The sequence below is a fragment of the Hoplias malabaricus genome, chromosome Y, assembly GCF_029633855.1.
Source record: "Hoplias malabaricus isolate fHopMal1 chromosome Y, fHopMal1.hap1, whole genome shotgun sequence".
Taxonomy (NCBI): Eukaryota; Metazoa; Chordata; class Actinopteri; order Characiformes; family Erythrinidae; genus Hoplias; species Hoplias malabaricus.
The window spans coordinates 5,142,759-5,156,606 of record NC_089820.1 but is presented as its reverse complement, the minus strand read 5'-3'; the positions used below and the strand labels follow the sequence as shown (position 1 = coordinate 5,156,606).

At 40.4% G+C, this 13,848-nt stretch overlaps 1 protein-coding gene across 1 annotated transcript in view; it reads left to right on the top strand.

Moving 5' to 3' along the window:
• The window catches only part of LOC136677863 (transient receptor potential cation channel subfamily M member 6-like), a 43,232-nt gene that overhangs the window by 20,588 nt on the left and 8,796 nt on the right, over positions 1-13,848 (top strand). The window contains exons 19-34 of the mRNA XM_066655535.1: positions 757-888; positions 1,966-2,094; positions 2,454-2,705; positions 3,152-3,326; positions 3,914-4,028; positions 4,314-4,507; positions 5,129-5,261; positions 7,687-8,082; positions 9,744-10,270; positions 11,057-11,133; positions 11,256-11,361; positions 11,456-11,502; positions 11,766-11,830; positions 12,661-12,686; positions 12,794-12,844; positions 13,090-13,155. Coding sequence (XP_066511632.1) covers positions 757-888; positions 1,966-2,094; positions 2,454-2,705; positions 3,152-3,326; positions 3,914-4,028; positions 4,314-4,507; positions 5,129-5,261; positions 7,687-8,082; positions 9,744-10,270; positions 11,057-11,133; positions 11,256-11,361; positions 11,456-11,502; positions 11,766-11,830; positions 12,661-12,686; positions 12,794-12,844; positions 13,090-13,155 — 2,491 coding nt within the window. The remainder of the gene's footprint in view (positions 1-756; positions 889-1,965; positions 2,095-2,453; positions 2,706-3,151; positions 3,327-3,913; positions 4,029-4,313; positions 4,508-5,128; positions 5,262-7,686; positions 8,083-9,743; positions 10,271-11,056; positions 11,134-11,255; positions 11,362-11,455; positions 11,503-11,765; positions 11,831-12,660; positions 12,687-12,793; positions 12,845-13,089; positions 13,156-13,848) is intronic.

Below are 13,848 nucleotides of genomic sequence, written 5' to 3'. Positions count from 1 at the left end.
GATGACGTTGCAGATTTACATGAATAGATGAATTACAATTACTGGAGTCTGGAAGTGCGTATCAGAGTTGGGCGCTCAAAAATAGTTAGAGTGTCATTTGTGTTTTAGAATTATCATCCATCCATCCATTATCTGTAACCGCTTATCCAATTTAGGGTCGCGGGGGGTCCAGAGCCTACCTGGAATCATCGGGCGCAAGGCGGGAATACACCCTGGAGGGGACGCCAGTCCTTCACAGGGCAACACAGACACACACACATACGGATACTTTCGAGTCACCAATCCACCTGCAACGTGTGTTTTTGGACTGTGGGGGCACCCGGAGGAAACCCACGCGGACACAGGGAGAACACACCAACTCCTCACAGACAGTCACCCAAAGTGGGAATCGAACCCACAACCTCCAGGCCCCTGGAGCTGTGTGACTGCGACACTACCTGCTGCGCCACCGTGCCGCCCTGAGTTATCATCCAACATCATCAAACATCATTCTGGGATTTCAGCTCTCTGATACGTTTGTGGCTGAAAACTGTCAAATCCTCAACAAACTATTCCAAATTCTAGTCTAAATCCTTCCCTGAAAAGTAGAAGCTGTTACTGCAGCAAAGGGCAAGACCGTTTTTGTTAGAAACTGCATTTAATGATTTAATTGTTTTAAAACCATTTGCACCTTTGGCCTGGAGTATAAATTGCCTGTGTTTTATAGCAGATGTAATACAGTATAACAGGATCACTGTTGTTTACTTGTTTTTAAAGGATCAAAGTGATGCAGAGATGGGGAGGACTGGAATAGCTTGCAGGTCAAACCTCAGTGCCCGGTGGATGCCGTGGGCCAGAAAGATCTATGATTTCTACAACGCGCCTGTGGTCAAATTTTGGTTCCACACGGTAAGTCTCCAAACTGTTCCTGATTTCCAGTGCTGCATTTACATGCTGCTGCTGACAGTGCTGATGGTGACAGCATTGTTGACTTTAGCCACTGTTTCATACATGGTTTTGTGTGTAAAAGTGTGATTTCATTCAGAAGGGGATTTGGTTGTGGACTGAGCAGAGTCACAGTGGAAGATTTGGAATGTCAGTGATGTCAAATAATTTAAACCTGTTTGTTCAAAAGCAATTAGAATATTGATACAGGTTTTTACTGTTGTCGTAGATGCGTAAATGTTAATGTAATGTACTGTCAAATGTACAGCAATGATGTTAATGTTTTAATTCAATTCTGTGTCTAAAACGAGTTACAGACTATCAAAACATGAACTCCTAACAGCTATATTTTATGGATTTTCTAAGTTAAAATCGGTGAGCACTTATTATGTTGCACACTCAATGAACCATTACTGTTTATTTGCTGAATGTAACATACTGGGAAAAATTAACATACATTTTGGACTGTGCCAAACTTATAGGTCATTTATGGATATCATTCATTCATTATTTGTAACCACTTATCCAGTTCAGGGTCACCGTGCCTACCTGGAATCACTGGGCGCAAGGCAGGAACACACCCTGGAGGGGGCGCTAGTCCTTCACAGGGCCGCACACACACACACACACACATTCATTCACACCTGTGGACACTTTTTTGAGTCACCAATCCACCTACCAACGTGTGTTTTTGAAGCGTGGGAGGAAACCCACTTGGACATTGGGAGAACACACCAAACTTCTCACAGTCAGTCACCCGGAGCAAGACTTGAACCCACAACATCCAGGTCCCTAGAGCTGCGTGACTGCGACACTACCTGCTGCGCCACTGTGTCAACTTTTGTGCATTAGAATTTGCAGAAAAATGCAGCATGTTCCCTGATTTCATTCACAATATCAATAAAACATATAATTTATCCCATATACTACCTTTGTATATGACTGTATATGATGTGCATACACAGCTTGCATAAATATTTTAGGAATGTTATGTCCTTCTCACAGCATCTTTTGTCTAATATAATTATATGGTCTGTGAAGATGTTCTATCTGGCGTTTCTCCTGCTCTACGGCTACACAGTGCTGGTGAGGATGGAGAAGGAGCCCAGCGTTCCAGAGTGGCTCATCATTGTATACATATTATCTACAGCTCTGGAGAAGATTCGAGAGGTGAGCTCCTCAATGCATCACATTCTGGACTCTCCATAGTACTACTGCACTGCCTCAAATTCCATATTAGGGACCTTATATAATTTGTTTCACTGATACAAGTTTGTAAATAATAATAATGTTTTAACTAATTCAATCATGTATAGTATAATGGAATGTATAAGTGGAATGCTATTGTTTAATTTAAGTTTGAATATCCAAATACATGTATTGTAAGTGGGTGTCATCTGGTTGCTAAGCAAAATCAGCACAGCAGTGCTTTTTATATAATAATAACAACTTAGCTGATGTCTAGCTTTAGTGAAGCTGGCTCTTGATTCCTGTCCTTTGTTAGAAGAGCTTGCATTTTGTCTCGGCAGGTGTTGGTATCTGAGCCTAGGAAGTTCAGGAAGAAGTTGAAGGTGTGGTTTAGTGAGTATTGGAACATGCATGACTTCATCGCCATCCTCCTCTTCTTCACCGGTCTGGCTCTCCGCTGGCAAACAGGTCTGGTCCACACAGCTGGACGCATCATTTACTGCCTGGACATTATCTTCTGGTTCGTCCGAGTTCTAGACCTGTTGGCCATCAACCAGAAAGCTGGACCGTACCTGACCATGATCACCAAGATGGTGTGATTTCATTGCTTCATTCCTTCATTTATCCTTTTATTAATTTTTGCACAGTTCTATAATGAAAGATTATAAATATTCTCCTCCCCTTTTGGAAAAGAGAATGTAATGTACCTTTATGGAACAGAACCGCTTAAACCTCTGTTGTACCATTGACGGTACATTTACACTCTTTGTACCTTTAGTGACCAACAATATACCTGTAGTGTACATTTTTTTCTGAGAGTAAATGCTTATCCTATAACTCATATGTTGCTGCTCCAGAGCATCCCATTCAGTCTTTTACTGTGGAGTATTATACAAACTGTGTTTGCACGGAATCCACTGTGGATGCACCTTAAAAAAGCCATAGATTCCTTTTGAGTTTTACTCTTGTGAAGTATTTTTTAAATGTCTGTTTGCCTTTTGTTGTTTTGTTTTTTTTGTTTTCTTCATGTATCCTACAGATGAGCAACATGTTCTACATCGTGATCATTATGGGTATTGTGCTGGTGAGTTTCGGGACCCCCAGGGGCTCCATACTGAAGCCCGATGAGGAGCCATCCTGGGACCTGCTGAAGGATGTGTTGTTTCAGCCCTACTTCATGATGTTTGGAGAAGTGTACGCTGGAGAAATCAACCGTAGGTAGCAGCAATAAATTAAATACAAACAAGGACTTGACTATATCATAATATTAATACTGTGTTATTATTTATTCAGTCACACCAGAATAAGCCCTCTGCTTCATTCTGTGTTAAAAAAAGTACCATAAGGAAAATGACGTTTGTTAAAAACTATTATTACTGGCATTAGTTTATATAGAGAAATAAAGGCCGGTGAGAACACACCAAACTCCTCACAGACAGTCGCCCGGAGCGGGGCTCAAACCCACAACCTCCAGGTCCTACCTGCTGTGCCACCCAATATTAATATTTTAAACTACATTTAAAATGGAGTGCAAAGAACTGACAGCAGCGCCCTGTAATAAATGTTGTTCAAAGACAGATGTTATAAATAATGTATAACAATATATTTAAAATTTGCTTGAAAATCAAATAATTGTTATGGAAACATTTTATATTGTGATAAATATTTGATTGTTCAGCCAAAATTATAAAAGTATTAACTTATTTACAGTTTGAAAATCAAACAAAACATGGCGTAGGGGTATTTAAATTTTTGTATGCGACTGTGACTAACATTTTTTTTGTCTTTGTGTTTTGAACAGCCTGTGAGGATAACCCAGAGTGTCCCCCGGGGTCTTTCCTCAATCCGTTGCTTCAAGCTGTCTACTTGTTCATGCAGTACATTATCATGGTCAACCTCCTCATCGCCTTCTACAAGTACGTAGTGATTATATACATATGACACATACGGTGCTTCAAAGGCCACAGCTCTCTGAAGGTTAATGATTTCTCTCATCTTTATCACAACTCATCCATATCAACAAGCGCTCATGATAATTAGGCACAGAGCTGAAGCAGGTCAATGAATTAAATAAATAACAGTGTTCAAACAGTGCATTGAACAGTAAGTTAGCCTAGTGCAGTTGTGTCAGTAATAGAAAAAAATGCAGTTATAAAAATATATATATGGATATCTCTTTAAGTGCCCTCTCCATCCCACAGCAATGTTTACATCCACATGAAAAACATTTCCAACAAGTTGTGGAAGTACAATCGCTACCGATACATCATGACCTATCAGAAGAAGCCATGGCTGCCTCCCCCTTTGATAATTCTCAATCACATGACCCTGTGTGTCAGCGCAGCCTGGCGAAAGCATAAAGGAGCATTGGGACATGAAAGGGACTCCGGCCTTAGTGAGTATCTTAGCAGCGGTCTTGATCATAGAAATTGAAAGACCCTGCCCTTGAATCTTTGCAATTATCATTGTTTTTTGCAGAACATATAATGGACACAATATGTCAAATCATATTCTTTTTTTTTATCTTTTTTTTTTAAATTGTTAGTAGTGAACCTACAACATAAAAAATATTTTTAGAATAAAATTACTGCCTCTCTCAGCGTGTGATTCAGCTTGTGAAAAAGGCAGATACCTGAGGGAAATATACTTGTAACTGAATAAAATGTATGAACAGCTGTGTGAATAATGGCGCTGACTTGTAAAATATGGTAATGAGTGAAAAATACCAATAACTGAGTTGAATATGCCAGTAGCCAAGTGAAACCTCCATTTGTTAATTGTAAACGTTTAAGTGACTTGAGAAAAAAAAAAAAAGAAAACTTGAGGTAGGTGGAGGTGGCATATTGTCTTTAGTTTAATTTAGTTTTATTTGTTTGTTTGTTTTCTTCTGTTCAAATATGTATCAGGAGACTTATAGAATCTAGGATATGGGGAAAATTTACATTTTCATTAAATATTATGATGTTCTATAATGTTAAATACCATCATTTTCCATGTGTCTCTGTCTCTCCTTAAGAGCTGTTCCTGGCTCCCGATGATCTGAAGAAACTTAATGAGTTTGAAGAGAAGTGTGTTGCTGGCTATTTTCGAGATAAAAATGAGAGCCAAAACAGCAGTCAGCTCAACCGGATCCGTTCTGCTGCTCACAAGTACATTTCCTCTTTAGTACCGTTTTTAAGTTTCTTACTGTAGGTCTGTGGAGATGTTGATTTGATTTTGATTTAGAAAAAATGTACTTTCTGCTAAACGTTTACACATTACAATAATTTTTGATTCATTATTTATCTTCATTCGCATGATCAGCTCTTTGTTACACTGTGTCAAAAGAAAACCATTCTATTTAATTTACTGCTTGTTTATAACGGACTGATAATTACAAGCACCTTTCTGGGACATTCAGTACAATAGTAAAAGTCATGAATTTGTGATGGACATATCTTGAAGGATATGGGCAAAAGCAGAACGAAGTTCATAGAACTTAGAACAATATATTTACACTATATTGTAATATATATTTGCAATATAAACAGGTCTTTGTAAGCAAAGATGAGTCATGGCTTGCCACTTTTGTGCCAAACCTTTTGAGATAATTGTCAGGCCGTTTAAAAAGAACATATCACAGTGCAAGATTGTGAAGGATTTATGTTTTCCACAATCTACGTAATATAGTGAGAAGATTCAGGAAATCCAGAGAAAACACACACAATTTAGGGCAAGCCCAGAAACCACTACTGAATGTGTGACCTTTCAGCCTTCAGATGGCACTGCATGAAAAAACCGCTGTGTTACTTTGTTAAATATAGCCACATGGATTCAGTTGTATTTTGGATAACTCTTGTCACTTAACTCAGTCCGTAGCTACATTAAGAAATGTTGCCTGAAACCCTATGACTCAGGGAGAAAACTTTGTGTTCAGTTCAACGCAGAAACACAATAAATCTGTCACTGTAGGGCTGCAGCAGTGCCAACGGTATGGGTGACATGCATTTGTGTGAATGCACCATTAATGTGGAGGAATAAATTTGGATTTTAAAGAAACATGCAGCCCACAAGGTGATATCTTTTTTTTTCCATTGTTATTTTAGCTAAGCCTTATTCTGCACGTTACAACAGTGTCTGCAGTCCAGGTCTGTCTTCTTTGGCATGTCATGAAGGAGAGAAGCAGAAAATAGCAACCTGTTGAGCAGGAGAATTCTTGTATTGAGCAAAAAATTGCAGTTTCAAAACAACAAATATTATTTTCATTTAACAATAAAAAACTGTATATAATGTAACACTGTGTTAAACAGGCCGTGCTAAATTCATTGGAGTGTGTTCATTCATTCATTCATTATCTGTAACCCTTATCCAGTTCAGGGTCGCGGTGGGTCAAGAGCCTACCTGGAATCATTGGGCGCAAGGCGGGAATACGCCCTGGAGGGGGCGCCAGTCCTTCACAGGGAAACACACACACTCACACATTCACTCACACACTCACACCTACGGACACTTTTGAGTCGCCAATCCACCTACCAACGTGTGTTTTTGGACTGTGGGAGGAAACCGGAGCACCCGAGGAAACCCATGGGGAGAGCACACCTGTCACGGATCACGGGGCGGACTGACAGAGGCGGACGCACTTGCTAGAACTCTGAGAGTTTTAATATAACAAAACATATAACAAAACACAGACAAGCTACAAAGGAAACAACAAGACGGGGATTATAAACTACTTGAGACAGGAAATGCACTAAACGACAAAACTAGGGAACAAACAATGCAAAACAAAGAAACAACACGACATGACTAGAAAGGACAACGAAATGATTTGAGTGGGTAACAATACAATACAAAATGAACAACAACAGGAAGTGAGGAAAGGGGACTTAAATACACAACACAGACGAGACACACCTGGACAGATAACGAGGAGGCGGAACAAAGGCAGGACAAGGGCAGAGACAAGAACATAAACAAAACATAGCCATGTGCTAAAAGAGCACATGACCGGGGAAAACAGACGTGACGAGACGAGGGCATGACAACACCAACTCCTCACAGACAGTCACCCGGAGCGGGAATCAAACCCACAACCTTCAGGTCCCTGGAGCTGTGTGACTGCGACACTAACCTGCTGCACCACCGTGCCGCCCTTCATTGGAGTGTGTTGCAGACATCTAATATTGAATATGCATATAGCAATAAAAAAAGCAATTAAATTGGTAAATGTAACCTTGGAAATTCTTTTACATTTATTCACATATATTTGTATATGTAGCTACAAATGTTTGTACTTACTCCCTGCTCCCTATCCCCAGTTTATGAAGGCTGCATATTGGAAACCAAAATTAGCCTCAATCAAGCGACTAATTTGGGTTTGTTAATACAATTAGTGGGTGGATATGTCATGATGCAAAAATGAATTTATAGAGTTTTTACAGAATCATTTATTTTACTGAATTAATTCAATGGCATGCAATCATTTTGTTGCCCCCAGGTCAACCTGCATGGTTTGTTGATATACTACATACAAATAGATCAATTTTGGTCACAGCCACTACCTTATGCTCTGCGTGTGCTTGTGTGTTTACCCAGGGCAAAGGAGATGGTGGACACTTTGTCAGAGGTGTCAGAGAAAGTCCAGTTCATTCAGGAGAGTCTCCAGATGTTGGACGGTCACCTGGGTCGACTGCAGGACATGTCTGCACAAGCCGTGGACACCCTCAATCTTCTCTCGGCGACAGACAACAGGCAGCAGGAAGCTGTCCTGCTCGGCCACAGCCAGCCTCTTGCTAGCCCTTACCAGCATCTGTCTCATAGCTGGAGCCTTAGGGTTGGAGGGACCATGACCCCCACCTACCCACCCCTGTCTCCAAAGCCCTATCGTAGCACTCCTCCCTCCCTGCTTTGTGGAGTGGTGCCGGGCAAGATGCGTCCAGCTTTTGAGTGGCCACCAGGGGGCAGTGGTGGACTTTATGATAGCAGGCTGAGGTGGGTGCTGGGACGCTTGGAGGTGGAAAACTCACTGAAATCATTAATTGCTCCGTTGTTGGTTATAAACTTTTCTGTTGTAGTAATAAATGCTTGTAATAAGTAGTGCAGCAGATATAAATGTGTAGACCTGTGAAATAGTGTGTGGGCTAACAGCATTATTTCTAAAAATAAGGATATTATTAGGTGGTTTGCCTCCCCTACGGCTGTAATAGCTTCTACTCTTCTGGGAAGGCTTTACGTTGAGTTTGAAGTCTTGCTGTTTGTTCTGATTTCATTCATTCACATATATTTCCATTTGATATAGTAATTACACTGTGTGGACAAAAGTATTTGAGCAGACTTTGTAATTGACCACCTAATAGAATACTGGTGTTTCATTCAGTCCAATTGCCCCAGGTGTGTGTCCAATAACAACACCAGACATCAATTTACAATTGTAAACATACACCATAAAACACCAAATCAAACAAAAATTTTTTGTATAGAATGACAATCTAGTTTGGTCAGTAGGGTTGAATAATGAAACGAAACGAGCAGAAAAATTATTGTTAAAATCTTTCAAGGCAAAACCCACTCGGGTTTCTCAATCTCGCTCGTTATGTTGCAGCCCCTGACCACGGGAACGTTTGTCATCTGAGGATTATTCACAAAAGTGGATTTTATAAAATTTTTGGATGAAACCCGAATTAGGAGTTATAGTAATAAAAAGTGGAAGCATTTAGGAACCACAGCAACTCAGCTACAAATTGGCAGACAGCATAAAGTTACAAAGTGTTGAGGAGCACAGACTTCTGCGCAAAAGTCATCAATACCCTGCTGACCCAATTAACTATAGATTTTTAATGCCTGTGGTTTTAGAATGGGATTTTTTTTTAAAAAAAAAGGTCCTGTATGTGTAATGTGTCCCAATACTTTTGTCTTATAGTGTAAATAAGATGATTCATTCTGGATTATACATGGAACTGGTGGGTGGGTTAGGAACACCCACCTTGTATGTACATTCTTTGTCCATTTCTTCAGCTCCACAGTCCATACAGGAGCACTTTGTAGTTCTACAATTACAGACTGTAATCGACCTGTTTCTCTGCATACTTTTTTTTATCCCCATTTCACCCTGCTCTTTAATGGTCAGGACCCCCACAGAACCCCAACAGAGAAGGTAAGATTTGGGTGGTGAATAATTCTCAGCCCTTCAGTGACACTGACATTGTGGTGGTGTGTTAATGTGTGTTACACTGCTACAAGTGGATCAGACACAGCAGTGATTCTGGAGTTTTTAAACACTGTGTCCACTCACTGTCCAAACTGTTAGTTACACCTACCTTGCAGATTTAAAGTCAGAGACAGAAGCTTATCTGTTGCTGCTAGGTTTGTGTTGGTCATCCTCTAGTTCTTCATCAGTGGCCACAGACTCATTCACCACCCAAATCATCCCCACTCTGTGGTGGTCCTGTGGGGGCCCTGACCATTTGAAAAGCAGGGTGAAATGGGGATAAGAATGTGTGCAGAGAAACAGGTGGACTACAGTCCATAACTAGAACTACATAGGATTAAATAATGAATAATACCAAGGGAACAGGACTGTAGTATAAATACACCCTTGTAAATGGCATAGAATGTTTAAGTAAGCTCAACATTTTCCTTGTTCTTGAGGGCAGACGGAGAAGTGCTGGAGGTTCAGGTGAAGTTTCTCCAGGTTATCGCCTCTCACACGGCTCTCTGCCTCACCTCTTTGGAGCACAGTTTAGGGAGAGAACTTCCATTGACTCATCCATCCCCAGCTCTCCAACAGTGTTCTGGGCTCGGGAGTCCCGTCGCCTCCTTAGCCAGGATGAGTCCATGGAGGAGGAGGAGGAGGAGGAGGAGGAAGAAGAGGAAAATGACGATGATGTACTGAGCACGTCCAGGACCTCCAGCCACATTCTGCTCTTGCCCGTTCCTCCGAGCAAGAGGAGAAGAAAGATGGGGGTTGTTAACCCTGCATTCTTGGGGGATAGTGACTTAGCCAGGCCACAGAGAAGTCAGCTTGGCAAAAAGTGGCCATACAGAGCTTTGGAGAGAGAATTAGAACACACCCGCTCTCTCTCCGCCAGCATCGAGACCATGGCCATGCCCACAGCAGACGAGCCAGGTCACAGCGACATGAGAAAAGACACACCACCCCCTACTGAACAGGGGCAGAAAGGTAGTAATTGTTCCATTGCTGATCTAAAATACAGACACACTGGGTTGGAGAACTTACTGCAGATTTATTGCATTTTTACAGATTTTTATTTGGCATATGTACTCCCCTGGGGGAGGGGCTCCTTGGCGAGCGCCTGGTGGCCGGACTTTCACCTATGGGGTCTGGCCGGGCTTAGCCCGAAGGAGTTACATGGGTCCACTCTCCCATGGGCCCACCACCTGTGGGAGAGGTAGTAATCCGGGTCTGGTGCATTGTGGATCGGGTGGCGGTCGGGGTCGGGGGCCCTGGCGTTCTGATCCTCGGTTACTGAAACTGGCTTTTGGAACATGGATATACGTACAATAGTTGGCGCATTTTATGTTTAATATTTCATTTTCTCATTTTTTCATTTAAAATCAGTGTAACATTTATCTGTTTAATTTTCTGACCATTTTTCTGATCTGGCTAAATAGACAAATATAAAATAGGGCATAAAACATTTTTTTTAATTTATTATAGTAAGAAAAGAAATGGGATTTTATTTGGTTTTCCAGTTTCCAAATTCATCTTTGCTCCTCCAAATCTGAATTTCCATTTTCTCATTTTTCCATTTCTGCATCTTGTAATGAACATGGTGGACGGTACAATCAGAGCGGGAGAGAACGACCTGTTCTACCTCTCTGCATGTGACCCACCAAACATCAAATAACATCTTCCTACTCATCAAGGTCCGACATTGATGGGCCGCCTTAGGGCTAATAATGAGGCATTAAACAATTGAATGTTTATTATTCTTCTCTCTCTCAGAGCTGTCCAGAAACCTGGAAGAAAAACATTCACTTGGCAGGAAGTGTGTAAAAATCAAGGAAGGGCGAGCAAATAGTGTGAGGCCTTGAATTATTTAAACTTGGACCTTTTGTCCTCTTGATATATAGATCATTTCCTGTTGCATACACTTTTCCAGAAAATTTTTGTGAACATCAGTGGTCCTCTCCTGTTCTAACAGATCAGGAGGAATGCTAATGTACCTGATACAAGCCGGAAAAGCATGAAGAAGAGGAGGGGCCTGGCCGGGCGCAGGTTTCAGTCGTCCGTCAGTCTGACCCAGCTAAGTAAGTCGCTACCTGACACATATGAGCAATTAGTGGGTATTTGATGGAAAAATAATGAGTGAAAGTAGTGAATAAAGGCCTTTATTTTCCGCAGATTATGATCAGGTGGATTTTGTACAGAAATCAGAAACACTGTTTCAGGTGAGAGTCTTTGTAGCCTCGCTCATTCTAGTTGGGCCCTCCCTCACTCCCATCACACACAAATGCAGATATTTGTTAATGCTCTCCTCCAAGTGTGCTGAGACAAATATTGTGTTAATGACAATTCAACGGCTGCAGTTGTGTTTATCATATATTAGATTAGCATGTGCTGCATTTCCCCTCCCAGCTTGATTGCACTGCATATAACAGAGGACATTTATGTAGGCCTTTTTTACGCTTAAATGTGATTTGTTCTCCTCCAGAATCCCAGAAGCCCCAGTCAATCAGCTTGGAGCAGCTGGGCTCGATCTGTCAGTGGCAGGTCCTCGTAAGTTTCTTTAAGGATCTCATTCAAGACCCTCAGTTCTCCCTCTTGTAACACTGGCATTAAATAATTTACCCACATTGACAGGTAGCACACTCTTCCAAATGTGTTGAGGTGTTTAATAACATTGAAGCAATTCAAAAAGACGGGTTGGTGTTTGACACGTCTTGATGAAAGTATGCGCTGCTTCACCCTCCCGTATTAGTAGCAACATCAGTGGCACTGGAAGGAAATTGGGTAAAAATATGCAGTACTCTGCAAAAGTTTTAGGCACCAGAGTTTATGAGATTTAAAAAGCTATTTATCTGAGCTGTAAGTAACATTAGAATAAGCCCAAATAACATTATTCCAGTAAGTGTTATATTCTGTGTGAGAATGTGTTGGTTTAACTTTTCCCAAATCTCTCCTCGTGGCAGTCCATATTATTATTTAAGGTTATCATCCAATACCTAGTTTTAGCGATTACTAAATAATGATTTTAAATAATGTGTGCTGTTGATTGAACAAATTCTTGCGATTAAAGAGAATCTGAACAAAACACAGTTCTTCAAACTCACTCACACCTACTACTTTATGGGAAAATAAATCTTATATTTCTTATTTATTTTATATTATTACTTGTTTGTATTTACTGTGATTATATATAACTTTATACAAGCACCACACTTACTGAAAATGCATTAATTTAAATAAATATAATTATCTTAGGTGCCTAAGACTTCTGCACATTAGTATATAAACATACACTCGGGAATTCCTTAAGAGTGAGAGTGATTTCTATTCATTCTGCTCTTATTTTTCTTATTTTTCCTGCTTCTCTGTTACTTCTGAAGTGCCCAGAGCTGGGTGACAGGCGAGAGTAAGTGGCAATACTTTTTTATTTGCTTATATATTTATTAAAATACACATTAAATTACAATGCTATTCCTTTGTATACACTGTTTAATTTTTTTTTCTTACTGTTAGTGAGAGGTTCCTTGTTTAAACCCACAGAAGATTTGGACCCACACTACTCAGGTGCGTATGACATGGCTTATTCTTTTGGTCTGACTGAGAGGTTGAGCTTTCTACAATATCTGTCTACTTATACTGCACATAGCCCAGTTACCAAAAAAACCCCAAAACAATAAATTGGGACACCATGTAAAATCAGCATAGTTGATAAGTTGAAACATGAAATATGTTGTATACGTATTAAATATAAGGTCAGCTTTTTTTGAAACTTGTACACCAGTATGTGTATCTGCTTTTTGGTTTTATAGCTATGGAGAGAAACAACCTCATGAGACTGGCACACACAATCCCGTTCACACCTTTCTCCTTGCTGGGTGAGTTAAGCATCATGCTGTTTGGCCACAGTAATGCACCTGTTTTTAGTGGAAAGACAGAGTTGATCTGATCTGGGCTGATTTTCAGTCCTAAATAAATGAACGCTACTGACATTTTGCAAATACAGTTTCTGAGTGCTCATTAGTTTGGTTCCACCACACGATCCTGACTCTCCAGTGGATTGCTGCACTATAGCATGTTCATCAAATTACAAGCTAACTTGGGATCCCTCCTTAATTCCTTAATCTCCATGTAATTCTAAGAGGGTGTAAACAATTAGAGATTTACCTTCTCAGTGTCTTTTAGAAGCACAAATAAAACACTGAGAATTATCTAATAGAATTTTGACACTGTATGTCACTGTAAGTTTTTTACATGTATGATATTCATATCTATAAACATGGACACATTTGTAGACTAAATTCAGACATAAGCATGGTTATTTTATTAGTCTGCATCTTAAAAAAAAAGAAAAACCAAACAAACACAGTTTTCCATTATTCGTTTTTCTTTATATGAAAGAATAAAAATAGAACTATTCCCTTTACATCAGATTTGCAAATGCTTTTTTCATTCATTCATTATCTGTAAGCGCTTATCCAGTTCAGGGTCACGGTGGGTCCAGAGCCTACCTGGAATCATTGGGCGCAAGGCGGGAATACACCCTGGAGGGGGCGCCAGTCCTTCACAGG